The 27,626-nt window shown below is 46.9% G+C and overlaps 1 protein-coding gene across 3 annotated transcripts in view; it reads right to left on the bottom strand.

Annotated features, from left to right (window-relative positions):
• Positions 1-11,177: 11,177 nt before the first annotated feature.
• The window catches only part of EHHADH (enoyl-CoA hydratase and 3-hydroxyacyl CoA dehydrogenase), a 39,740-nt gene continuing 23,291 nt past the window's right edge, over positions 11,178-27,626 (bottom strand). For 2 of the 3 annotated variants that reach the window (XM_075004371.1, XM_075004373.1), the window contains 2 exons: positions 22,723-23,064; positions 11,178-14,032 (listed from right to left, as the gene is read on the bottom strand). In XM_075004371.1, the coding sequence (XP_074860472.1) occupies positions 12,762-14,032; positions 22,723-23,064 (1,613 nt within the window). In that variant the 3' untranslated portion in view covers positions 11,178-12,761. The remainder of the gene's footprint in view (positions 14,033-22,722; positions 23,065-27,626) is intronic. The other variant, XM_075004372.1, reaches the window with a different exon arrangement.

The following is a 27,626-nucleotide window of genomic DNA, read 5'->3' as shown; positions in this document are numbered from 1 at the left end:
GGGGCTGCGGCGCTCGGGAGCCGGGCGGGCGCCTCAGGCCGCGGGACTCCTGCCCCGCCCCCTGGCTCCAGTGCAGCGGGGCGCGGCGCAGCCCCCGCCCCCCGCCGCGCAGCCGGTGACCCCCCCCGAGAACCCACCCCCACAGCGGGGCAGCGGTGACACCCCTCAACTCCCGCCCCCCCCGCCGGGCAGCCGGTGACCACCCCCCGAGAACCCACCCCCACAGCGGGGCAGCGGTGACACCCCTCAACTCCCGCCCCCCCCGCCGGGCAGCCGGTGACCCCCCCCCGAGAACCCACCCCCACAGCGGGGCAGCGGCGACACCCCTCAACTCCCGCCCCCCCCGCCGGGCAGCCGGTGACCCCCCCCCGAGAACCCACCCCCACAGCGGGGCAGCGGTGACACCCCTCAACTCCCGCCCCCCCCGCCAGGCAGCCGGTGACCCCCCCCGAGAACCCACCCCCACAGCGGGGCAGCGGCGACACCCCTCAACTCCCGCCCCCCCCGCCGGGCAGCCGGTGACCCCCCCCCGAGAACCCACCCCCACAGCGGGGCAGCCTCTGACACCTCCCCCCCACTACAGCTGGGCAGCCTGCGACACTCAGAGGTGTCAGGGCAGGTGGGGAGGCACTGGAATGTGTTACCGGGACAGGTGGTGGATTCTCCACCCCTAGAGGTTTTTAAGTCCTGGCTGGACAAAGCCCTGGCTGGGATGACTTAGTGGGGGTTCATCCTGCTTGAAGCAGGGGGCTGGACTCGATGACCTCCTGAGGTCCCTTCCAGACCTATGATTCTACCCCCCAGTTCCCATCCCTTACAGCTGGGCAGCCTGTGACACCCCCCGACCCCCGAGAATCCACCCCCTCAGCTGGGCAGCCTGTTACTCTCCATTGCCCCTGAGCTCACCCCCCTCAAGCTAGACAGCCTGTGACCAACCAGCTCCCACCCCCACGCAGCTAGGTAGCCTCTGACTCCCTCCCTCCCTGAGCCCCAACCCCCACAGCAGGGCAGAGCACCCCCTGGCTGGGTAACCTCTGACACCCTGGCCCCGAGCTCCCACCCTCCATCTGGGCAATCTCTGACACCCCCTGAGATCCCATCCCCCTACGCAGCTGGGTAGTCTCTGACACCCCTGAGATTCCAGCCTGCATGCAGCTGGTCAGTCTGACACCCCTGAGATCCCACTCCCCACGCAGCTGGGCAGTCTCTGACACCCCTGAGATCCCACTCCCCACGCAGCTGGGCAGTCTGTGACACCCCTGAGATCCCACTCCCCACGTAGCTGGGTAGTCTCTGACACCCCTGAGATTCCAGCCCGCACGCAGCTGGTCAGTCTGACACCCCTGAGATCCCACTCCCCACGCAGCTGGGTAGTCTCTGACACCCCTGAGATCCCACTCCCCACGCAGCTGGTCAGTCTGACACCCCTGAGATCCCACTCCCCACGCAGCTGGTCAGTCTGACACCCCTGAGATCCCACTCCCCACGCAGCTGGGCAGTCTCTGACACCCTTGAGATTCCAGCCTGCACACACAGCTGGGTAGTCTCTGACACCCTGCCTGCGAGCTCCCACCCTCCAACAGGACAGAGCATCCTCCAAGTGGGCAGCCTCTGACACACACACACCAACTCCCACCCCCCCAGTGGGGCAGCCTCTGCTCCCCACACCCCCACGAGCAGGGCTGCCCCCACAATCACAGCTGGGCAGTCCCCACCCAGCTCCCATTACCAAAGCAGGGCAGTCAGTCCCCCACCCCCAACACAGCTGGGTAGCCTCCAACTCTCTCCCCAACCTCAAGCTTACCTCCCCCGACAAAGCTGGATAGTCTGTCACCGCAGGCAGAGCAGTCCTCTCCCCCCCCCACCAGCTGGACAGCCTCTACTTTGTCCTGTCTCCCCTGCCCCCCAACAGCTGGGCAACCTCCAGCTCCCCCTGCCTTAGCAACTTTGTCCCCCTTTCACATGGCTGGGAACCCCTGCCTTCACCCACCATCAAGTCACTAATACATGGGAAGCCCAGAGCAGGGCACTGCAGAGTCAGGCAGGAGGTGGCTCTGGGGGGTCAGGATGTGCCCCTTGTGCAAGGCTGTGGGATGATCCCAGACTCTCAACCCTTTGTCCCTCTGACAAGGATGCCCATTGTTGAGTCACGGTCAGTTTGCTATGGAACCCGCTGCTGAGTGGTCTGTCCCTACGCCCATGCACCCCAACCCACCTCTGCAGCTGATCAGCAAGCCACCCCCTCCCACCAAACATTTCTGTGCACCGCCCTCCTGCACAGACCCGGCTCCTTCTGCTCCCTAGCAGCCGCCTTTCCTCCTCCAGCAAATTCATAATCAGAATGATCTTCTGGGATGACAAGGCACAGCAGTGCTGGCAACGTGTACAAAAACCCAGGCAACTGAGGTCTCTGGCAGAGGGCATTCAGCAGTCTGCCCAAGGCAGGTCATCACAGCAGTGTTTGGGGTTTTATTCCCTTGTAGCCATTTGCCATTAATATGTCCATTTCAGTTTCTTCTCTCATGCTGGTTGCACAGTCATTCCTCTCTGGGTTTGCATTGCACTTTATTGTTCTCCATTTATGGTCACTGATTCTGCACTTGGAAACAGTCTGCCTTGTTTTCTTGATCTCACTGATGTGTGTTGCCTGAGAGCTGTATGTAGGGAATCTACTAAAAATCTGGTTTTTCATCTGTTTCCTCCCTTCCACAATTTATATGGCGGTTTGGGGGTTTATCTGCTTGTTTTGTGACATCCACTTCTCAGTACTGTAGTGACACAGATGTTTGAAACAGCAGGTCTTCCCTCAGTTGTCATTTCTGGTTGTGAAGCACTTCTTTTTATTAAACCGCCCCCCAGCTGACCCATGCCAGCTCATGGGGTCTCTCTCTCTCCTCCCCCGACACATGCTCCCATTATCCCAGAGCTCAACATCTCTGCTGCAGATAGAGTTCCCTAACCCCAGCCCCTTGAGCCTGGATCAGCTGGCACAGGCCAGCCGTGGGTGTCTGTTGCAGTGTAGGCATATTATGGAAAGAGCATATTCTGCTTTAGTTCATAAAGTACTGGCAATTTAATGTATTTAATGTAATGTGTCAATTAGGAAAGACGATTGTCCTAATTCTGCTCTACAGCAGTTGCTGGGTCAGTTCTCTAAACGCATTTGTTTACAGAACGGTTGGGCAGGGGTCTCCATTGCCATTTTCTTCTGATAAGTGCTATTAACTGTTACAATTTGGAGTTGCAAATGTCTTTCCATTTCAGTTTCTTCTCTCATGCTGGTAGCGCAGTCATTCGTCTCTGGGTGTGCATTGTGCTTTATTGTGTACAGTCTGCCTTGTTTTCCTGATCTCGCTGCAGCACGCTGCCTGAGAGGTCTATTAGGGGTCTATTAGAAGTCTATCTTGTTCCTCCTCTGTGCTCCCCTGCCACAATTTATGAAATAGTTTGGATGTTTCATGTTTTCCATAGTGTTCAGTTTGGGGAGAGCTTGTTGGTGCCTTACAACCCACTTCTCAGTACTGTACGGATACTGATTCTTGGGTGAAGATGTTGAGGCAGCATGTCCTCCCTTAGTTGTCATTTCTGGTTGTGAAGCACTTTATTTGCCCGTGTAGCAGAGTTCTGCTAGTAAATAATTTTGCAGCAGAGTAGTTAGATTTAATTTGTCCTGATTTTATTTTCAAATAGTTTAAGACCTGCTTACCCTTCCTCTTCTAATGTTTTCATAACAGGCACCTTAAGCTCAGTTTATCTTTGGGCCAGCGTCAGGCCTCAAATCCTTGTAGCAGACCAGCAGACACCCCCCTCTGGCAGGGCTCTGGGCGGGAGGGCGTTTCCTCCATGAATTCACCTCCACACATACCTCCTGGCTCCACCTGCTGGCCCACACATTCCCCAGTCCCATGGGTCCCTTGGCCCCACCTGCCGCCCCCAAGTGATTTAAACTGCCTCCCTGGGGGGGACTCCCAATACCAGCAATGGTAGCACAGTGGTGGCTGCTTGCTCTCACCACTGCCAGCATGTCTCTGTGGCCCAGGAGAAGTATATGCAGAACTATTCCCATCCATGGGATGGTTTAACATGGCCACCCCAGACCCCACACTTTGGGGGGACCCACAGCATCCACCCCACTGTCCCATGGATGGGATGGTTCCCCATACTCAAGTTAGCCTGCATGGGTTGGGGCCAGCAGCAGGGGTCACTCCCCCTGCACTCACTGCAACAGCGGGAGATGCAGGGAAGCGGAACTACGCATCAGCTTCCTCTGCTCCACCGCCATTTCCCAAGCCAGCCTGCACTGGGGCAGGGGCACTCCACTTCCTGTCGCTGCAGTGGCGTTACCGGGCTGGCCTGGAACATAGTAGCAGAACAGAGATGTCACTCCACTCCCCTGCAGCTCCTGCCATCATGATGAGCACAGAGGGACCCAACCGCTGCTGCCACCCCACACTGGTCTGGGATTTTATTGTTTTGCCGTGTAGTATGTTCCTTTAAACTCATTTAGTTTAAGTATCAGAGAGGTGGCCGTGTTAGTCTGTCTTCCAAAACAACAAGAAGTCCTGTGGCACCTTATAGACTTAACAGATATTTTGGAGCATAAGCTTTCGTGGGCAAAGACCCATCCTGCATCTGACGAAGCGGGTCTTTGGCCACAAAAGCTTATGCGCCACAATATCTGTTAATCTATAAGGTGCCACAGAACTTCTTGTTGGTCACTTAGTTTAGTTACTTTAGTTCTGCATTGGCAATAGTATAATCAAGTCATCCGCATATTATTGATTTGTTAGTCAGAATCCTGGGTCTGAGGGTCTTCTCCAGTAAAATGGTCTATTGACAGAGCTGATCCAACAGTTTGTTTGCTCAATTTAGCGTTCTATACTGTTAATGAATTTCTGCAAACATAAATTGCATTAGATATTCAAAAGCATTTGATGAATAGCGTTTACTAATATATGTGACTTTACAGATTGTTCAAATTGTCCCCAGCAAACAATCAGTTGATTATCAAACACCCAGAAAAAAAAACCTATGTTAAAACCATGTTAAGGGTGTGAGTACAAATTAGTAATTTAAGGGCAAAAATGTTAAAGGGACTCTGTAATTATCTCAAAATAAAGCATTATAAACCCCCCCAAAAGATTTACACTTAAAAGAAATGCAAACATGTTACAGACTGGAAATTGCAATGTTTTGTGGCTCTTTCCTGCACCCTCTTTAATTTTCAACATACTTTTAAAAATGACAATAGACCTGCACTCAGTATTCCCATAGAGGTCCAAACAATGACAGACAAAAAGCTAAAATCATCTCCCTACTCCTGCTCGCTACTCGTCTCTTTCTGCATCTTTCTGCATTCATTATTCCTTTTTGGACAGTATGGCGCTAGAAGCTTAGATATTGTCCTCTGGGACCACCTTGGTCCTTCGGAGAGTCTCTCCTTTCCAGGGTGCAGTCCCCCATTCTCTAGGCATGGTCAGCATTCCTTGTCCTACATGTATAATTCTGCCCTGGGCAATTAACGTGCATTTTGTTAGAAGGGGCCCAGTTTAATCAAGTGATTCAGATTGCTCCATAAGACTTCCCTGTTGTCTTCATTATTTGTCTGTATGTCTGCATCAGTCTAGATATTCTACATATTTTATAGTTTCCCTCCTTTCTATGATATGTTCAGGTTGAATCTCTTTAATTTGGCAAACTTTTGTCTGGCAACATCTGTAATCCAGCACCATTTTAGTTAGCTGGACAACCACGTATGGGTGTGGCCAACTTTCCTGTAGTCCAATGAACTTTGTTTAAACCACCAGTCCAGGCTCTTGGTGTTCTGTGCTGTTATTTAGCTGTAATTTACCCCCAAAGTCTTCTAAGTAAGCAGTGGAAGTGTTGGTATGGCTGCTGGACAATACTTACCTGCCATGGTCCAGCAAAAGCAGTCACTCAGCACTGGCCAGGTCCCAAGGGTGCTGGACTAGAGAGATTCAACATATATTTAAGATTTCTGTCAATACCCATGTACAGTTCTATTTATTTAACAGGAGGTTTTTCCCTTTGGAGAGAGACCTTGAAACAGTGATATATACTGTAGTGTTTTGCCAGGAGTTGATCAGAAAAATAAGGGGGAGAATTGTATACTAACTGTGCATTTTTTATGATTTCTTGTTTAATCGTCTCTTTTATGCAGAAAGGCTATCGTCTCATATGTATTTTTCATGTGATATATCCAAATTGAACAAACAAAGTTAAAATATTACCTCCTTGGAGTACTGCGTGTAATTTGAACTGAATGTTATTCACATTCAAACCATGAATTTTCATTCAGGTGAAATTAAAGTTCACTTCTGTCTTGAAAAGTAACCGTAAAAATGGCATTGTTCAGGTCCACATTCATGTTTTGAGTTGGCTTCCCTGTTAAATTTGCTGAATATGCAAGTAAGTTTTTAAGGCTCCTCTGGTGAGCAGCACCAGGTTACAAGTGGTCTTGCCAATGGAAGAGAAATCAATGTCTCGTTCTGGGTATTTTCTTACTGTAACTTGTTTTTGCACTACATATCTCAGTCCTTGGACAGAGGTCGTCAACACCACCCCGGCAAATCCCTCTTTTGAAATCTCAGTGAAAACACCAATGTTCTGTTCCCAGGGGGCAACAATGCCTCAAAACTCTGTACAAATCTGAGAGATTAAGGTGAAGAGCAACCTACTCCACCACTCTCAACACTTCCCCAGGAGGAAACTACCTGACAAAAATAACAACCGTGCAACCTGTAGTCTTCACAGACTAAATAGGGCTCCTATTCTAAGAGAAAAACATGTTGGCATTCTAGTGATTAAAAGCCTGTAGCACATGCAGTCTCCCATTTCATTGGGGGTACTCCTCCTTCACGTCCTCACCCCTAAATGCCCACAGCAACACTCCCAACTCTGCAACCCTAATCCAGGCATGGTGAGGCAGGGAGGCCTGGTATGGGAGGCTGGAGAGTGAGCTTGCTATGTACTTTCCCAGAGCCAGGAGTCCTCCTTCCCCCGCTGCAGGGTTTCTGTGGCTGAAGTTGCACGCATGAGCTCCTGCTAAAGCTGACTTTGCTCCCATCATACCCTTTTAACTGACACCCCACATCCTCCTCTTGGCTGGACACATTCCAGTCACTATCTGAAAGAAAGCATAAAATCATTGCAGGTAAAGATGTGAAGAGACACAAAGACTGATGCGCAAGTGGTAAATAACAATAAGGATGGGTCAAAGTGACCTGGATGGCTTGGTAGTCTGGGCTCAGCTCTACAGCTGGCAATTTAAAAGGCAAGTCAGAATGTTGTGCACACTTATAGGTGGGAGGGTGTATCTTGGAAAGCAGAGGGTTTGTGAAAGAGTCTGAGGGGTATTTGTGGATTACTAACTAAAACTACCAAGAGATGATTGGGATTCTCCATGACTGGAGTATTCAAATCAAGAATGGATATCTCTGTAGAAGATACCCTTGATAAGGACAGACCTCCATTTGATGGACTGTGTGTGCAAGAACTTTTCATGGCCTTGTTATGTATAAGGCCAAACCAGAGGGTCACAATGGTCCCTTTGAGTCTGAATTGTCTCTTGTGCATGTGTGTGTCCACACTTACCACGGGCAGTCGGTGACCCCCACCCCACATTCAGGGAGTCTAGTTCCCTGGACACACCTCTTCAGAGAGGGGCTCCACCTCCCTCTGGAGCTCTAAGGCTTGCCCCATCCCATGGCTGGAGAAGCCACTGTTGGTCCATAACAACTCCCCCAAGCTGCTGGCCAGCCCATCCCAGCCGTAAAGGCCCTGGCCTCAAACACCAGGCCACTGCTTTGCGTGAACACTGGACTATCAGCCAGACAGAGGTGCTCCAGCCAGCTTGATCCTTGAGTGCTAGGCTGCTGGCTGGAGCTAAGCTCCCACTGGCTTCAGGAAAGAGGAAGAGAGAGGGTGGGGCCTCAGGACACAATGGACAGAACCATGGCCTCGAATAGTGGATTCTTAGCCTTCCCTGGCCTTCAAAACCTGCTGTCCATGACACACTGAACCTGGGGGTTCATTTATATTTATATTCATTTATATTCAAATTCGGAACATTAACACATGGTTTAAATCGTGATGGGAACTTTCTGAGTCACTATAGGGGCTCGTCTGCATACTTGACTCAATCTAATTCTTGATCTTCCCGCCTACCCCTCCACTCTCTGATTTGCTCACCTTGATTATCTTTTTCTGATTTGTCCTCCTTGCTTACTGTTTTTGGTTCTCTGTACCTTAAATATTGAGTCTGTTCTGGTCTGGCTATGGTCTGAAGAAGTGGGTCTGTCCCACAGAAGCTCACCTAATAAACTATTTTGCTAGTCTTTAAAGTGCTAACTTGACTGCTTTTTGTTTTGAACCTGAGGGTGTGTAGATGGGAAAAAGAGGAGGAAAGTGCAAGGATAAGCAGTTCAGGAGTGAAAAGAGAATGCAGACCGAAGCCCAGTAACAGAGTGGGGGCTATCAGTACCAGGAAAACTGGTTGAAACTATAGTAAAGGACAGAATTGTCAGAAACACAGATGAATGCAATTTGTTGGGGAAAAGTCAACATGGTTTCTGTAAAGGAAAATCATGCATCACCAATCTACTAACATTCTCTGAGGGGGGTCAACAATTGTGTAGACAAGGGGGATCTGGTAGATATAAGCTGTGTCTACACGTGCGCGCTACTTCGAAGTAGCGGCACTAACTTCGAAATAGCGCCCGTCGCGGCTACACGCGTCAGGCGCTATTTCGAAGTTAACTTCGACGTTAGGCAGCGAGACGTCGAAGTCGCTAACCTCATGAGGGGATCGGAATAGCGCCCTACTTCGACGTTCAACGTCAAAGTAGGGACCGTGTAGACGATCCGCGTCCCGCAACGTCGAAATTGCTGGGTCCTCCATGGCGGCCATCAGCTGGGGGGTTGAGAGATGCTCTCTCTCCAGCCCCTGCGGGGCTCTATGGTCACCGTGGGCAGCAGCCCTTAGCCCAGGGCTTCTGGCTGCTGCTGCGGCAGCTGGGGATCCATGCTGCAGGCACAGGGTCTGCTACCAGTTGTCAGCTCTGTGGATCTTGTGTTGTTTAGTGCAACTGTGTCTGGGAGGGGCCCTTTAAGGGAGTGGCTTGCTGTTGAGTCTGCCCTGTGACTCTGTCTGCAGCTGTGCCTGGCACCCTTATTTCGATGTGTGCTACTTTGGCGTGTAGACGTTCCCTCGCTGCGCCTATTTCGATGTGGTGCCGCGCAACGTCGAAGTTGAACGTCGACGTTGCCAGCCCTGGAGGACGTGTAGACGTTATTTCTTGCTACATCGAAATAAGCTATTTCGATGTTGGCTTCACGTGTAGACGTAGCCATAGTGTACTTAGATTTACAGAAAGCCGTTGACAAGTTTCCACACCAAAGGGAACTAAGGGAGAATAAAATGAGATATCCTGGGATAAGAGGAAGGTCCTCTCATGGACAGAAAACAAAGGGTAGGAACAAATGGTCAATTTGCAGAATGGAAAGAGAAAACTAGTAGTGTTCCCTCTGGGTCTGTACTGGGACCAAACCTATTCAATTTATGTATTCATAAATGATCTGGAGAAAGGAACAATCGGTGAGGTGGTAAAATTTGCAGGTGATACAAAATTGCTCAAGATAGTTAAGTCCGAAGCAGACAGCGAAGAGCTTCAAAAACATCTTACAAAACTGGGTGACTGAGCAGCAAAATGACAGATGAAATTCAGTGTTGATAAATGAAAAGTAATGCACATCGTAAAACATAATCCAAAGTATACATATAAAATGATGAGGTCTAAATTAGTTGTTACCACTCAAGAGAGAGATGTGGGAATCATTGCCGGTGTTCTCCAAAAACATCCACTCAACGTGCAGCAGCAATCAAAAAAGCAAATAGAATGTCGAATAGTAACAGAGAGTAAGCCGTGCTAGAATAGAATAGAATAGAATAGAATGTTGTGAATCATTAAGAGAGGGATATGTGATAAGACAGAAAATACTGTATTGCCTCTTTATTATTCCATGGTATGGCCATATCTTGAATACTGCGTGCAAATATAGTCTCCTCATAAAAAAAGATACATTGGAATTGAAGAAGGTTCAGGGAAGAGCAACAAAAATGATTAGGGGCATGTCAGATGAGGAGAGATTAATAAGAGTGTCCAGAGTGTCCTCTCTGCCAGGGCCATCCATGGGGAGGGTGCAGGGCCCCATGCAACCCCACCCACCTCTTCCCACCATGCCCCACCCTTACTCCACCAATGCCTGGCCTCTTCCTGTCCCTGATCTGCCCTCTCCGCTCTTGCAAACTTTCCCTAAAGCCACCTCCCTTTAGTGACATGATCCAGGAGATAACTGGGAGCCTGGTGCAGAGCAGCAGCATGGATCACACACACACTGTACTCACTGATGTAGCAGAAGCTGAGAAGCAGGGTGATGCAGCAGCCTGCTCCACTGCCCCTTTTCCAGCCTGCTCTGCTCCCCATAGCCCTATATTGCTCAGGAGAGCAGAGCAAGCTAGGGCTGGGGCATGCTGGCTCCTATTGTCATAGTGAAACAGAGCAATCCAGCTCGAAGATGGCAGAGCAGGCTGCTGTGCTGCTCTGCTTCTCACAGGTCCCAGCATGGTGAGCAAGGGAGCAGACTCAGTCTTCACTAAGATCTAGGGCTGCTGATGTTTGATTTTAGGTGTGCTGTGACAGGAACTATGTATCCACACGTAATGTTACAAGAATGTTTTCCTTTCCATGAGAGTAGTGTTACATCTCTGAAGAAATGCTGTATTGCTGTTGCTTTGGGAACAGAAGTTCTATTGGGAAAAACTGTGGCAAACAAAGGAGTTTTCTCTCTGCCTAGAGTTATCTCTAACAAGAATCAATTCTTGGGGCAGAGTTCTCTTTGGGAACCTGGTATCTGTGTTCTAGGCTGAGATTTCAGAAGAGGGGATTGCCTGTTTGCTGTTTGTGACCACCTCTGCTCCAGGCCTGGTGAGTTGAGTGTAAATATTTAAGATACTTTAAGATACTACTCAGACTCCACATCACTGATTATACTGCTACCAGGAAACTGATCTCTAATGCCCCAATATCTGCTACCACTGGGAAAAAAGGTACATATGGGAACACGGTGCAACAAGACTTGATAACACAACATAGATGCAACAGAAAATGACAGTCATTTTTATTACAAATTAATGAAGCAGACAGCAGAGTCAGATTTCAGACATGGCTTTTCCTAAGAAAAGAAGCTGTGTGCTCTGGAGCCACCACAGGAGCTGTGCTCTTTGCACAGGAGCAATAGGAGTCCCTACTCCTCAGTGCCAAGCGCAAAAATGCAAATTTCTCATCCTGCTCTTCTGTCTGGTGGCAGCCTCCCTTCCTGCCCATAGCACAACTCCTAGAGGCAGGGCTCTTGAGCCTGTTTAGTGCCGAGGGTGCCTTTGCACACTTGGGACCTTGTTAAATGCCAGATGAGGCTTTTCTCAAAGACCTCCAAGCCTTCTAGGCTGAGCAGCTGCCAGCAGGCAGACTAGAAAAGCAGGCGAGGAGTTCTGAGAACACACAAGAGGCCAGCTAAGAAAAGGAGTAGGCACTTTTTTCTGGAGGAAGAGGTTTGATGTGGCAATGCTGAGGAAGAAGGGGGAAAGGAGGTTGTGATCTTCCAACCACAAGCTAACACCAACGAATGGGTCATAGGCGATGTTCCCTCTAATCTTTTCCATCTATGTGTGCATTTTTTCTATCCATGTACGGATTACATTTATGTGCACTGAGGCATTCATGAACGTGCACTGCCAGCAGAAACAAACTTAGCTGTAGAGGCTCTGCTAACCAGCTGGGCAGCATCTGAATCTCTCCTGAGTGGCTGTACAAATGCTCAGCTGACGGGGAACACTGTTCATAAGTAACTGGCTTTGGACATTGTCCTGTGTTTATTAGTATTCTTTTGGGGGGCGCAGGTAGTGAATGCTATCCCGTGCCCTCTGACTTTATCTGGCCCCCCCAAGCTGTCTTCATTGCATCACAATGCTTCCACAAGATATGGTTCCATTTTGCACCATTCTCCACTCCCTCCAGCCAATCCCAAACCCCACAAACCTGCGCTCTGTAAAGAAACCATTATCTGCCACACTCTCATGTGTTGGGAGGAGAAGGTCCATCATGTAAATGAATCCTGCTGGCCTCCTTCCTAAACTGGACAGTTTCTCAAGCAGCTCTCCTATGGTTTGCCTTTGGTCAGTAAGGTCTGCTGTGCTAGGAACAAAAAGAACTGTAGCTGCTAGGAGGCAGAGCCAGGTGAGGCTACCTGTCTGCAGTGAATCTCCACTGACTCTGTCTTCACCTGTGTCATGACCTGCAACCTCCCCCCTATTTGCACTGCCTCATGAGCCCCCAGGCGTCACTCCCTCCCTCAACAGAGGAACAGCAAGAGGCAGGCAGATAAGGATCCAGCAGGGTAGGTACAGCTGGTCATGAAACAGGAAGTAATATGGGGTCTTTTCCTGCACCTGGAGAAGGTGTGTGTTCTGCTAGCAAGGTGAGAGAGAGGCGCACTGTGAGCAGGGGAACTAAGCGACAGCAACTACTATTTGAGGGACTATTTACTCCACTCAGCCGAGTCACAGAGATACTACTCTTCAAGATGCAGTGCTTCGGGTTTGATTGGAACAGACATCACTGATTACAATAGTGAGAGATGCCTATCACCACAAGACAACTGGATGAATGTGTGGAGAAGGGATGTCACAGCTTACTTGTCTGGTGTCCTGCATGGGACATCCACTCCTTCAGGGGAGGGTTTCCCACAGACACCAGTTTCTTCAGAAAAGCGCTGGGTTGCACTCTGGGAATGTCAGGGTGAGCCTCAGAATACTTCCGCAGTTTAGCCAGAATACGGGGCAACCCAATGATGGAAGCGTAGAACATGGGACCACCTCTGTGCTTTGGCCATCCATAGCCATGGATGTAGATTACGTCAATATCTTCTGGGGTACAGGCTATTCCATCATCTAAGATCTGAAAGCCCTCATTGATAAGGGTATACAGACAGCGCTCCAGGATCTCCTGCTGGTCTATGAAACGTGCCTTAATGTGATGGGCACCTCTATACCCAGTCAGGAAATTGTGAAGCCATGGATCTGGCTTAGCTATTCTACCCCCAGGTTTCTCATACTGGTACCAGCCCACACCTGTCTTCTGGCCATACCTTCCCTTCTCACACAGAAGATCAGGCAGTGGGCTGTATCTCATCTTGCCACGCAGGCGAGCGGGAGTTCCTGGCGCCAGTCCAGGTCCAGTCAGGCCCTGCCCTTTCCGAGACCTCCAGCCCACATCAAGCCCAGCCAAATCTGACATTCGGAAGGGTCCTATTTTGAAACCAAATCCCTCTAGAGCCTGATCTACTTCTTCTGGCTTACACCCTTCTTCTAGCAGGAAAACTGCCTGTTCAATGTAAGGAGCCATCATTCTGTTCCCAACAAATCCAAAGCAATTCCCTACTACGACCCCTATTTTGCCTATCATTTTGGCTAAACCCATAGCAGTGGCAATGGTGGTGGGTGATGTGTGTCGCCCAGGGATTATTTCTAACAGCCTCATTACATGGGCTGGTGAGAAGAAGTGAGTACCAATGACCTGGGGAGGGCGGCTGGTGACTGAAGCTATCTCATCAATATCCAGGGCTGAGGTGTTAGTGCACAAGTAGGCCGTTGGCTTACAGATTTCTGACAACTTACGGAAGATCTCCTTCTTCAGCGTCATGTCCTCAAACACAGCCTCAATAACTAGATCTACATCCTGTAACGCACCAAAGTCCAGAGTGAACTGGAGAAGAGCAGGATCACAAGCGTCCGGGCTTTGGCTACTCCGCTGCATTTTTGAAGCCTCATGTTCTACAAGGGATGTCACAGCTCTTCTTCCTACTTCCAGGTGCTTCTGATCCTGCTCTAGAGCTACTGTGGATATCTTGGCCTTCAACAGAGAAGTCACAATGCCTCCGCCCATTGTTCCCAGCCCTAGTGATAAAAGAAAAACAAAGAATGTAAACATTAGGAATTGTGAAGTACAGCTCTGCAAATGGGCTCCTTTGGTACTTCCAGCACAGAAAATAGGGCTCTGTGTAAATCAAACATGGAGCAGGAAGGCAGGAATGGACGGGGGGAAAGTAAATGGAAAATTGGGAAAATGCAACATTTAAATTTGGTGTTTGACTGCGCTTACTCTTAGAGGGTAATTGGTGCATCTGTTTGAAAGGTGAAGGTGTAAAGGCAAGATTGTTGTCTGTTCAAGAATGCAGAACCATGTTGCGGTGGTATCCAGAGCACATGTGCCCCTGTGTAATCAAAGTCTTCTCTCCCTTTCACACATTAGCATATGTCAGGCAGGTGGAGCAGGGCAGTAGCCATAAGGAAACTTGGATTCTATTTGCACCTCTGCAGCTGATTTCCCGTGTGACCCTTTGCAAGGCACTTCTGAGTGCCTCAGTCCCCCAGTTGTCTGTTAGGGCTATTAAACCCTTAGCTATTTTTGGAAATGCATGCAGAAAACTGTCAGTAAGCAAGAGGCAACAAACAAGACTTTAAAAAAATTCTAGTGAGGTACAGCTCTTGATCTTCCAGAGCCTGTACTATGTGGAACTTCAAACTCCAGAAAGGGACTTTGGCATTTGATTTAAAATCACAATATAAAGCCAGGCAAATAATTAATTGTTCTTGATCCTCCTTGTAGAGTTTAAGATGTAACCAATGTATTTGGAGAAAGATGTGGTATATGCTGATACACTTAAAAATTGTACCCTAGATCAGAATGAGTATGGAAAGAAATTGTATAAGCAACTAGACAAGGTGAGAATTTATAAAGGATGATTATAGCTACTGACAAAGGATATAATAAAATAATACTGAAACCACATAATTAATTTATTCAGAATTTTCAGTAACTGAAGGAAATATGGCTAAAAGTAATCGTAGTAATTCCTGTAAGCTTAACAGCAGAGATGTTGAAACACATACATGAGGGACATTTAGCCATACAAAAATGTAAAGCTAGAGCAAGAGAGGTTCTATATTGACCATAAATGAACCAAAACAGAGGAACACATAAAAGAAAATGGCATATGTGAAAAACTTAGAAATGCTCAGTCTAAACAGCCTATGACACTTATTCAAGAAGAATTTAAAATCTTTTGACCTAAAGTAGCTTTCAATCTATTTGACTGTAAAGGAAGTATATTCGTTATAGCTCTGGATTACTTTTTGCATTTTTTGGAAATAGCTATACTGGAAAACACGTGTGCCAAACAATTAATTAATAAAATTCAATCAGTTTTTGCCAGGTATGCGGAGTTATGATAATGGCCTTCAATTTCACAACCAGTAGTTCAAAGAATCATAGAACGGGAAGGAATCTCAAGAGTTCGTCAAGTCCAGTCCCCTGCATTCATGGCAAGACCAAGCACCATCTAGATCATCCCTGACAGGTGTTTGTCTAACCTGCTCTTAAAAATATCCAATGATGGATATTCCACAATCTCCTTAGTCAGTTTATTCCAGTGTTTAACCACTCTGACAGTTACATTCTTTTTTCCTAATGTCCAACCTAAGTCTCCCATGCTGCAGTTTAAGACATTGCTTCTTGTCCAATCATCAGAGGCTAAGGAAAATAATTTTCATCCTTCTTCCTTGTACCTATCTCCTAGATACTTGAAAGCTGTTATGCTCCCTCTCAGTCTTCTCTCTTCCAGACTAAACAACCCCAGTTCTTTCAATCTTCCCTCGCAGGTCATGTTTTCTAGACCTTTATTCATTTTTGTTGCTCTTCTCTGGGCCTTCTCCAGTTTATCCACACCTTTCCTGAAATGTGGTGCCCAGAACTAGACACAGTACTCCACCTGCTTCCTATAAATCTCTACAATACTAAATATCCTCCTTCGAATACTTGACTAAAAAGATGTTGTCTTTGGGGCAGGGACAGTCTCATTCTGGGTTAGCACAAGGACTAGGGCTCTTGCATTTTACCATCGTACAAATAAATTTGAGAACCATACAAAAAGTCAAATGACAGTGGAGTTTTTCATGTGTCAAGCTCTCCTGTGAAGCGAAGGGGCATGCTTAACGTGAGCACAGTTAACATCCAGAAAAAAAAAGCCCTAACTAGACTAGGTCTACAGTGATTCTATCCAATTTATTTATTTTAATCCAGAATCCAGCTGACCACATTTTCAAATGAAAGTCAACCAGCCAAAGAAATACAAAGCAAGGGGATTAAAAAATTAATCTAAAGCTGCTTTATAAAGAATGGCTGAAATTATGTCATCTGTAAAACAAGCTCAAGTCTCTGTAATGCAGGTCAAACAAGGTGGAGTATTTTTTTTCCCCCACAAGCAACCTGTCATCACTGTAGCTCTGACCACATACTTGAAAGCATGTTTAAAAAAAGAGTTTCCTAAAGAAAGGGGGGAGCTTGGATGTATTTTTATCTAACTTAGGGAAGAGGTAAAGCACTTCTCTGAGTTCCATCTTTAGCTCAGGATTGTTGAAAAGGAACTGAGGGACCGGGACAGGCGTGTGTCAAATGGATTGACCCACCACCATGAGGCGCCAACTGTGCACATGTGCTCTGACCAGGCACTGCTACCAAAGAGAGCTGATCAGTGGTGCCAGAACGCATTGTCACCGAGAGAGGAACACGCAGAGGGACAGCAGTGAAAGAAGAGCTGTCAATAGTAGTAAGGCAGAAATGTTTAATAAATATTTTTTCTGCATTTGGGGAAAGAACAGATGGTGTTCTCACATCACATGATGATGAAAATCTTTCCAGTCCACTAATACACAAGGGGGGTGTTAAGCAGGAACTGCTGAAGTCAGACATGTTTAAATCCGCAAGTCCAAAAAACTTACATGCAAAAGTTTTTAAGTCTGCCATGGAGCTCTTGGGACCATTAATATCAGTTGAATAACACTGGAGAACTTCTAGGGGACTGGAAAGGAGGTAATGCTATGCCAATACTTTAAAAGGTAAAAGGGATGACACATGAAATTATAGGCCAGTCATCAAAACTGGGCAAAATTATCCAACAGCTGATATTTTAGTTAATGTTTCATTGAAAAACAGAGAGAGAATGCATGACAATGAACGCAGATTTATGGAAAACAGATCCAATCAGACCACCTTGCTATCACTATTTGAAATGATAACGAGTTTGTTAATAAAGTTAATAGTCATGGCTTTTTTTCTGGGGGAATGCACCAGAACAGAGTTTCAGCACCTTTTTTCCTGGCACCAGCATTTTGGAAGCTGGCTGCGTGGCTCTGAGCTGCACATGGCTCTTTAAGGAGCCATTTGTCGCCTGCTGTTGCCACCACTCACTCCTCCATCTCCCTGTCTGCCCCACTGAAAAGGCAGGACTCGATTTAATTGGTTTAACAGCCAGGAGAGGGATCTGGCCATTAAGCCAATTAAATCGAGTCCTACTGTTCCAACACAGCAGGGTGCTGGGAGCTGTCCCTGCCATGCTGTACATGGGGGGAGCTTGAGGGCTGGGTGGGAGCTGCGCAGCTGTGGTGAAGAGGAGAAGACAGACTGCAGCACGTGGAGCTCCTGAGAAAGGAAGTGAATCCTGGGTTTTGGGGGGGATGTTTGGGCATGAGAGGGGTTAAACCTGAGGATGGTTTGGGGATCCAGGGGGTTAAGCCTAGGGGTGGCTTGGGGCTGCAGGGAGTTCCAGCACCATTTTTTCTAGAAAAAAAAACATTGGTAATAGTATTGATGTTGTCACCATTCAAGACCACTGCATCTCTATTCCCCCTTTATGGTGCCTTGAAGCCATCCACTTTTAAGCTCCTGACTCCGCAGCCATGATCTCTCGTTGGCAGAGACCTACGCCTCACTCCCTCCCGACCAGGCATTTTCCAGAGTGCACCAGTCCCTGCCTGCACTGTAATATTCCCAGCAAGCCAGAATGCCTGTGCTTAGCTTTCCGCCAGGAAGTCCTGACCAGCAGTTACAACTTACCACACATCTGCCTAAGCGCTCACATTTACTCCTAAAGCATGACACTGAAAACAGCCATCCCAACTGCAACGCTTGGGTCCAGTAAGTGTCAGTTCTTCCAGGCCTTCAGCAGGGCTTGTCCCCTACCCTTTGAACAGAAGATGCTGTCTGTCAGCTAGATCCAGAGTCAGGCCCAAGTCAGTTTAAACTCAGGTTATTTATCCAATATTCCTTTCTTTGATGGTCTCTTGAGAATCCAATTTGAACTGGTGTATGCAAACTTTGCCAGGTACTGATACTTTTCTGGGGCTGTTACAATCTGAATGACCTCCAACTTTTTTAGTTCCTAGAGGAGCGGTGGTCAGTCTCCCTCATAAAATTACACACAATCCCTCCTCCACAAAGGGACATAAAGTGATTTCAATAATACATCCCAAGGATATTGTCAGAAATTCACATTTCTGTCACTGCTGTAACATACTCAGTTTTCTGTAAGGTATTTGATCTGTACTTTACACAGTTCAGTTAAGAAGCTAGAATGATACAAAATCAACATGGCATATTTCAAGTGGATTACAGTGGCTAATTGGCAGGTCTTAAAATGTCACTGTAAATGAAGAAACATTATCCAGCAGGTGAGTTTCTAGAGAGGTCCTGCAAGGATCTGGTTTTGTCCCTGCACAGTGTAACATTTTTATTAATGACCCGGAAAACAACAAAATCATCACTGGTAAAATCTGAAGATGAAGCATATATTTTCGGAGTGATAAATAATTAAGAGGGCAGATCACTCATCCAGATTGATTGGGATTGTTTGGTAAACTGGGTGCTAGCAAATAGTATTTCAATACTACCAAATGTGAGAAAAGATACCTAGGAACAAAGAATGGAGGCCATCCTTCAGAATGGAAAGCTCCATCTTGGGAAACAGTGACTCCAACAAGATTTCAGGGTCATGGTGGATAGTCAGCTGAGCTTGAGTTCCAAAAAGCCTAACATGATCCTTGGAAGGATAAACCAGAATCTCAAGCAGGAGTACAGAGGTTATTTTCCTTCTGAATTTGGCACTGGGCAACTGCTGCTGGAATACTGCATCCAGCTCTGGTGTCCGTGATTAAAGAAGGACTGTGATAAATTAGAGAGGGGCCAGAGAAGAGCCATGAGAATGATGAGAGAATTAGAAAACCTGCCTGATTCAAGGAGCTCAATTTGTTTAACAAAGAAAAAGCGAAACAGTGACCTGATCACAGTCTGTTCCTCAGGGAGGTACTTACAGAAATTTGTTAATGGGTTCTTCAGTCTTGCAGACAAAGATCTAACATGATCCAGTGGTTGGAAGTCAAAGCTCAATGACTTCAGACTAGAAATAGGGTACAATTGTTTAAGTGGGGCTAATTAGCTCTTGAGCAACTTATCAAGCACTGTAGAGGACTCTCTCTTACTGGAAATTTTAGAAGGAAATTGGATGATTTGCTAGTAGATATGCTCAGTGTCTAGCACAGCAATTAAACTTCAAGCAGGAGTCACAATCTGAGACAGATGCAACAAGATTTACCCTTAGGAGTCCTACAAGGGAACCCAGAAAGCAGGCGCCCCATTCACTTCTGACTAGGGTATTCTCACGCTACACAGTTGCCTGCCTTCACTATATTATTCCCAGTTTGATTTTGTGCATCTGGTAAAGACGTGTGAAATCCATCTGCCTGGGGTATGGAGTCAGCCCCTGTACTCCTCGCTATTGCGAGGAATAAAGGAAGTTGATGGGAGAAATGCTCCTGTTGACCTTCCTTGAAGACAGTTACATAAGTCCATTTCCGAAGCGTTGATTCTAGCTACATAATTGCCAGAGCTAAAACTGTGTATCTGAAATCGACATTCAGGTCTACTGTAGACTTGGCCTTAGATGGGCTCTGGCAAGAGCAATCCTCCAATATCCCACCCAAGAGGGATACACAGTTTCAGCTCAAAGTAAACATCAAAACCTTCCTACCCCACCATAAGGGCTGGGTCCCTCTTTTATCCAGGGGTTCTACTTGCTGGATCAGGTAGAAGGCCCCCAGCCATCTAAAAAACAAATTACATACCCAAATATGCTATCTTTCTCAGCTGGTCCCCGGAGAAATCTGTCTGAAGTAGTATATGTATCTCTCTCCACAGGGTAGCATAAAGTGCTTGATAATGGAGGAAGTACATTAGCACACCCTTCCCTAATGCAGAAGGTATGTGCAGTGCCACAGTAACAAAGGCCTAAAGATATCCATGAAAAGTAGGGCATTGGGTGGGCAGCTTCAGCAGGATGGGGAGCTCTAAGGCCCCTATCTCCTGTGGGGACTCAGAGTTCCAGGCTCCCCTTCCTCCTGCCACAGTGGGGAGCTGCAGGGATCACGTCGAGGAGCTAGTGTGGGGAGGATCCCCTGCAGCGGCCGGGAAGCTGCGGGGGTTCGCCTGTCACCTGCCTCAGCCAGAAGCTGCAGGGCACCCCCTGCCCTCTGTGGCCGGGAGCTGCAGGGCACCCTTGATGCCCATTCTGGCTCAGAGCCTGGGAGGTATTTAAGGCAGCAGGGATACCTCACAGCTCCCTGCTGCTGCAGGAGAAAGCAGCACCTTGCACTTCCAAGTTCTCTAGGGGCCTGAAGTCACAACGGTCTTTGGAAGTCACAGGGCCACGACTTCTGCCATCTCCATGACAGAATCATAGCCTTAAAAATAACATCCACTATCATCCTTTTGAGACAATGTATTCCTAAGCCTTAACCCTTATTCAGTAAGGCGTAACTTAACCCCTTAAGTTTATCTTAATTACCAAAGGCTTGTTCTGGATACTCATCCCATAGAACCGGGACCTCGGGAGGTCATCAAATCCAGTCCCCTGCCCTCGTGGCAGGACCAAGCACCATCCCTCCACCCCACCCCCTTTTTTTTTGTAAAATCTGTTTGTCCAGGTTCCTGAATGGCCCCCTCAAGGACTGAATTTAGCAGGCCAATGCTCAAACCACTGAGCTAGCATTGTCCATCTGTCACAGAGAAATTAACTCAGAGAAGTCCAATGGCCTGTGGTGTGCAGGATGTCAGTCTAGATGGATCACAGTGGACCATTCTGGTGTTTAAAATCTATGAAGCCAGGAATTTTCTTGAAAGGGCAAAGTTTTGTAAATATCTCTTTTATCTGAGTAAAAACAACAAGAAGTCCTGTGGCATCTTATTGACTAACAAATTTTTTGGAGAATAAGCTTGCATGGGCAAAGACCCGCTTCAGTTATGCCGATACAGACAAACATGGCTACCCTGCTGATTTTTCTCTAAGTGGGATTTATCCTCCAAACTGCAGAGAATCTCCAGTCTAAGCTCTGTGTCCTGTCACCGAGTCAGTCTCACAAAAATGCATAACGGAACCCTTCTGTAGATAACATTTACAAGAATCCAATCATTTTGCTCAGCAATGAATCACAAGACAGACCCAATAAGTGCTCCAGGCTGTTTGCGTAAATGCAGTCTCACCAGTGAAGGACCTCGTGACAATTTACAATGACCTTGTTGGGAGATTAATGTTTGGCTGATTTAAGTACGTAAAGTTTGAAGATGCATGTAGTAAATGACCAGTCAATATAGGACATTAATTAGCTCAGCAAAACAAATGAGGAAAAGGACACTTCAAGAAACATCATTTGTGGCTTCTGGCAGAGATGAGCTTGAAGAGGGCTCAGCGTGCCCTACAGGAAATGAAGGTTCTGTGTATGATAACCACAGAGGGAAAAGCCAAGGCAACCTGACTGGGTCTCTCTAAAATTGAAATGGACATTTTTCGAGTGCTCTGTACTTATCTATCCATTTTATACAAAGTACAGCAATCAACATGCAGAGCAGGAAGTTTTTTTTTTTCTGTGCAGTGCATCAAAGGGTTTTATTTGAATTGCATTTATAAAAATTTAATGAAAGCATTATCTTCTGGGGGTGCAAAATGGCAAGGTTGGATCATGATGAGATGAAAGCTTCTTAAAATGCAGCTGTCCACAAAACATTTTTGTATTAATATATCCCTGGCATACACACACAAAGAGCTGACAAAACTCGATTAGAGAGAGAAAATTTTTCTGTTGATCTGTTTACAATAAGGAATTAACTAAGCTCTCAGGACAACACTATTTTAAAACGAAATCACCTATTTACGAACTGAGGATGAAGCTCTAGCTGAAGTAATAACAAGGTAGCTGGATGCAGGAGCACACAAATAACCTGACAATATGGGATTTAGCCATTTAACTTCACTAGCAGAGGTTTCCATTATTACAAGCAGTCAGCCCTGTCAGGGTTCCTTCCTAGAACATACCAATCTTGTGTGTTCTTTTGTGACTTGGGAGGCTGGAAGAACTCCAACAGCATACATCGCTGGAAGGTTCACACAGAGGCACTAGTAACTCCCAAGGAATCTTCCTCAGGCTCTTACTGCAATGCAATGAGGCCATTGGAAGAGCTGGGGAATATAGTAAAGGGGAAGCTGAGCAGCTTCAGTATTTCCAAGCAGCTCTCAGTCTGGCAGGAAGTCATACCAGACTTTCTGGTTTCCTGGAGCTGCTGTGGTTCCACAAGGTGCTATGCTTTATTTTATCATTTCCTTCCCCCTACCCTTGGATACCAACATGTCTCTTGTTCATTTAGACTAGTATTTGCTATGGGCCAAGGAAGCTAGCAAGCATACTGGCTCTCACCAACTTACCTATCACAGCTACCTTCTGGAGGGGCTGAGCTGATGCAGTTTTCCATGAAGCTCCAGAGCGGGTTGTCCACTTCTGTGCTGCTCTCTGTGCAAAGAATGCATACTGCAGTGCTTTGGCTTGGCCTGAGGTTATCAGGAGATTAAATAACTCTCTTTCCTTCAAAATTCCCTCTGTGAAGGGCAGCTGAACAGAGGCCATAATTGCATGGACACACACCTCTGGAGCCAGACACCCCCGGGTCTGCTTCTTCACTTTCACAAGAGCCTTGCTGAGAATGGCATCCATGTTGGGCAGACTTGGAACTTGCTTCAGACTGAGTCTGCGAGGATTTAATGGCTGACCTGAGTGGGAAAGTTGAGAAATACAGTTACAGAATTGTCAAGCGTGCTGTTTTCCTAGTAGGCCACAGAGTTTTGCCCCATTTTACATGGAAAGCCAATGCATTCTGATTTGTTGATGCTTGACCTCTTAATATTTCACATGACATTGGAGAGTTATTTCTATCTGGTACGAAAACTCCTATTTCATTTCCTGACTTCTCTCACAATTGTGATTCTCCAGATGCAAACTCCTCAGACATTCTAGCAAGGCAAAATTCCAAGCAAGCACTTCTCAATTTCTGTTGTTCACCATCTCAGGAGCACAAGCCACCAAGCATGCTGTGTTCTCTCCGTATTCTCTGGAAAAGTGAAAAACCACTTCACATACCCCTTTGGTAATTTCACTTCCCAATGCTGCATTAGTAATTGGTTTACAATGTACTTTGCTAAACCAGTCACATACACTGGGTCCTCAAGGTGTTCATTTGAAGATTTGGGAATATCATTTGTTTCCGTACTGTCTCTGACTTTACAGCGTGAATCTCCCCAGGTCCCTCTGTGAACACACAACAGCGTTACACTCATTAAGGGGCAGTAAATTAGTAGCCAAGGGCAGTTTGTATCCACCCACCAGCAAGGTGCTAATCAAACAGCAACACCCATGGATGAGTTATTACAAGAGACACTAGTTGCTATGGTGATGGCACAAAGGAATTTAAATTGATCAAATAAGTTACATTTCAGGCACCAAAATCGCCTTCACCCTTCCAAAAATACAAAGCTTAGAGCTGCTCTTCAGGTATTTATTCCTTTTTCACTCATGCAAACTCCCCATGTTCCCAGGGGAAGTTTGCCTGATTAAAGGCTGAGAGAAAAATAGAATGAGAACCTCAGGATCCTTCCCATTAATGCTACAAAAGCAGGCACATGGTGCTTAATCATCATCACAGCACTGTACATATAACTGTGAAATTAGCCCTTCCAGGACCTATGTTGGACATTGTCACACTGAAGCCAACAGCGCAGTTCACCATGAGCTGATACTATGAGTGATCTCGCTTGAAGAAAGGAGAATGCTGAAACCCACACCTGGCGCTGATCCCCTTGCCTGGTGCCCTGAGAAGTGTCTCAGTGACAAAGACTCACTGTGTGGTCTTCCACCAGGGCTTCTTGGCTCCTGCAGCAACAGCCCAACCATAGGAGTGTATTTGCTTCAACAAAGGCAGATTACTAGAAGCTGCCCACTCAGTCCTTCCACTCTGACGGCCTCATCTTAGCTACCAAAGAGCCTATGCAGCTGCTTTTCTGGCCTCTCAGCCAGAAGACAGAGGAGAAGGAAAAGCAGCAGAGCAGTCCATTCTCCACAATGGCTGCTGAAATGCAGAAACATCAGTGGAGCCATAATAGCAGCTGTCTAACTAACTTAACCCAGCTCCAAGCTAAAAGAGCATCTGAGAGAAATGCTAGGCACATGACAGATTAATTTCCTAGGTAGGAGACTACAGTTAGACAGCCAAGAAGCAAAGAGATTTCTTTAAGTTCAAATTTATTTATTGAGAATTTCTGAAGAATCCCAAAAGAGAAGGAAAAATACCTCTTGAACAGTTCATCAGACTTTATCTGAAGAAAGATTTCTGACCGAGATTGAACAGAAACTGGACGCTTTCACTCTCCTCCGCGTTCACTCGTATTTACTCTCTTTTCATGAATCCACAATTTTTACCTGCAAATCTCAACATCAGGCTGCACAGACAGTGGGTTTTCATCTGCTGTTCAAAACCATACTACAAGACCGGTGGGTGGCACCCGTAATTGAATACCACTGTGATATTGATAAGGCACACAGAGATTTTCAAAAAAATGTCTGTTGATTTGAGAGAGCCCATGGAAAGAGAGGCTACCATACGCTCTGGGAGACATTCTGCACGGCCCGCTGGTAGTAACTATCACTTGTAGAGTAGGGATATTGAGACAGCTGACCAGACAAATAAAGATCCTTGCACTGCTGACACAATGTGAGTATTTAACATCTTGATGAGATTACCAAACCATAACCCCATTTAGATGTCAAAACTTTGGGGTGGGGGCCTTTTTTTTTTGTTCTGTGTCTGTACAGAACCTAGTACAAGGGGGTTTTGTCTAAGTCCTTGACTGGTGCTCCCACTTACTGCCACAATAGAAATAACTGAAAGCTATCAGTACTGAATTACTACCATAGTGAGAAATAATCCAAACGTCTGAGGGAGAGACCAGCTCTGGCCACCACCGGTCTGGTCAGGAAAATAGAGGAAAGGACACCAGGGCAACACTGATAGCTACAGCTGCTCGGAGATCACAGAACTGTCAGGCCATGGAAGCAAAGAGACTTGTTACCAGGAGCTGTAGTCTAAGAGGCACCAAGTAGCAAGCAAGGATGTAAAATATAAACATATAATGGTTATTGTCACATTAAAGTAAGAGATATGGGCCTCGGCAGGCAGTGCCCAAAATCTTGAAAAATTCTTGGGGTCCATGCGCATGCAAGAAGAGGCCCAGTTCAGCAGTACGGTTCCAGCACAATAAACTCCCAGACTGGGGACTGAACAACAGCTGCTAAGATGGTCTCCAGGCCAGCAGAAAGAGGAAGCACATGGAAGGTAGGGCACTCAACAAAGCTGTGGGACAAATGATGCCCCTTGCTTTTAACTGCCTGCCCCTGATCAGCCCAGGAACAACACTGGGTTGGCTCAAGAGGGCAGTATGTCCATCCTTTTTTGTCCAGGGAAGTAGGAAGCTACAATGGTGAGCCACAGAGAGTGACCGAAAAGAGGATGGGATATTGGCAACCTCCTCCAGGGACAGTGGACAGATTCCAAAACACTTGAGTCTGTTGGTTGGTGCCTCCAGTGGTCACCAATGAAGAATCAGAATCTGCTCACCGCCTCTGTGATACTGACACCTATCACCACACAATTACCACACATGGCAAATGGGCACTCAGGCTTTCCTTGGCCTCTTCCCTATCTATGGCCTAATGGTAGGTGGTGCTGCTTTGACACAAATCTGCCTCAGGTTCTGCTTGGAACCCACTGTGGCTGGTCTTTGAAGAATAGGAGCTTTCCTGAACTGTGAGCAAGTGGAAATCCAAGTGATCGTTGAATGTCAATTTTCTGGTGCCATCAAGTGGACATATTGTGTAATGAAGCTCCAGATTACAGGCTATGGGGGGATGCTAGGCCTTAGTCTGTTTCAGCAAAAACAACAAGGAGTCGGGTGGCACTTTAAAGACTAACACATTTATTAGCGGACAAGCTATTGTGAGATAAAACTCAGTTCTTCAGATGTTTGAAGAGAGAGGAAGAAATAAAGGAGATACAGAGATTGGAGTGTAACATCAGTGCTAATTAAGTCAGAGTGGATGTGGCTCACAATCCACAATAACAAAATCTGCAATAAGAAACTGCTGAGCTGGAATTCATATGCAACTCTCACAAGGGCAAAAGAGGTTTAAATAAACATGTAATGGCGCTCTCATTTGGAGAAGTAATTTCCTCTTCAGGTACTCTCACTTTAGCCGTGTCTACACGTGCACGCTACTTCGAAGTAGCGGCACTAACTTCGAAATAGCGCCCGTCACGGCTACAAGTGTTGGGCGCTATTTCGATGTTAACATCGACGTTAAACGGTGAGACGTCGAAGCCGCTAACCCCATGAGGGGATAGGAATAGCACCCGACTTCGATGTTCAACGTCGAAGTAGGGACCGTGTAGTCGTTGCGCGTCCCGCAACATCGAAATTGTGGGGTCCGCCATGGCGGCCATCAGCTGAGGGGTTGAGAGACGCTCTCTCTCCAGCCCCTGCGGGGCTCTATGGTCACCGCATGCAGCAGCCCTTAGCCCAGGGCTTCTGGCTGCTGCTGCCACAGCTGGGGATCCATGCTGCATGCACAGGGTCTGCAACCAGTTGTCGGCTCTGTGGATCTTGTGTTGTTTAGTGCAACTGTGTCTGGGAGGGGCCCTTTAAGGGAGCGGCTTGCTGTTGAGTCCGCCCTGTGACTCTGTCTGCAGCTGTGCCTGGCACCCTTATTTCGAAGTGTGCTACTGTGGCGTGTAGACGTTCCCTTGCAGCGCCTATTTCGATGTGGTGCTGCGCAATGTCGATGTTGAACATCGACGTTGCCAGCCCTGGAGGACGTGTAGACGTTATTCATCGAAATAGACTAGTTGCTACATCGAAATAAGCTATTTCGATGTACGCTTCACGTGTAGATGTAGCCTTTGAGTCTTTAAGGAGCCACCCAACTCCTTGTTGCTTTAGCTCTAAATTAGCAGCCTTGATCTTTACAAAAAGCAAACCATTAATGAAAGAACAGTCCACTTATAAATAACAGCTTGGTTGAAAACCAGACAGAGAGGTTAATTTCTTGTATTTTCTGTTCCCTTCTTACGAGGATCTTTTCAGAAGCAAGGACATTTATTTTGGCTGAATAAGTTAATTTGTTTGAGGTTCAAACCAGAGATAGTCTAAAGACAATGTTAATTTACCTGACCTGCAGTGTATCATTCTTGATTTTCACTGAATAACTAAAACATGGAATATTACCT

The sequence above is a fragment of the Carettochelys insculpta genome, chromosome 10, assembly GCF_033958435.1.
Source record: "Carettochelys insculpta isolate YL-2023 chromosome 10, ASM3395843v1, whole genome shotgun sequence".
Classification (NCBI taxonomy): Eukaryota; Metazoa; Chordata; order Testudines; family Carettochelyidae; genus Carettochelys; species Carettochelys insculpta.
Note: the sequence above shows the minus strand (reverse complement) of the source record. Positions and strands in the feature narration are given on the sequence as shown.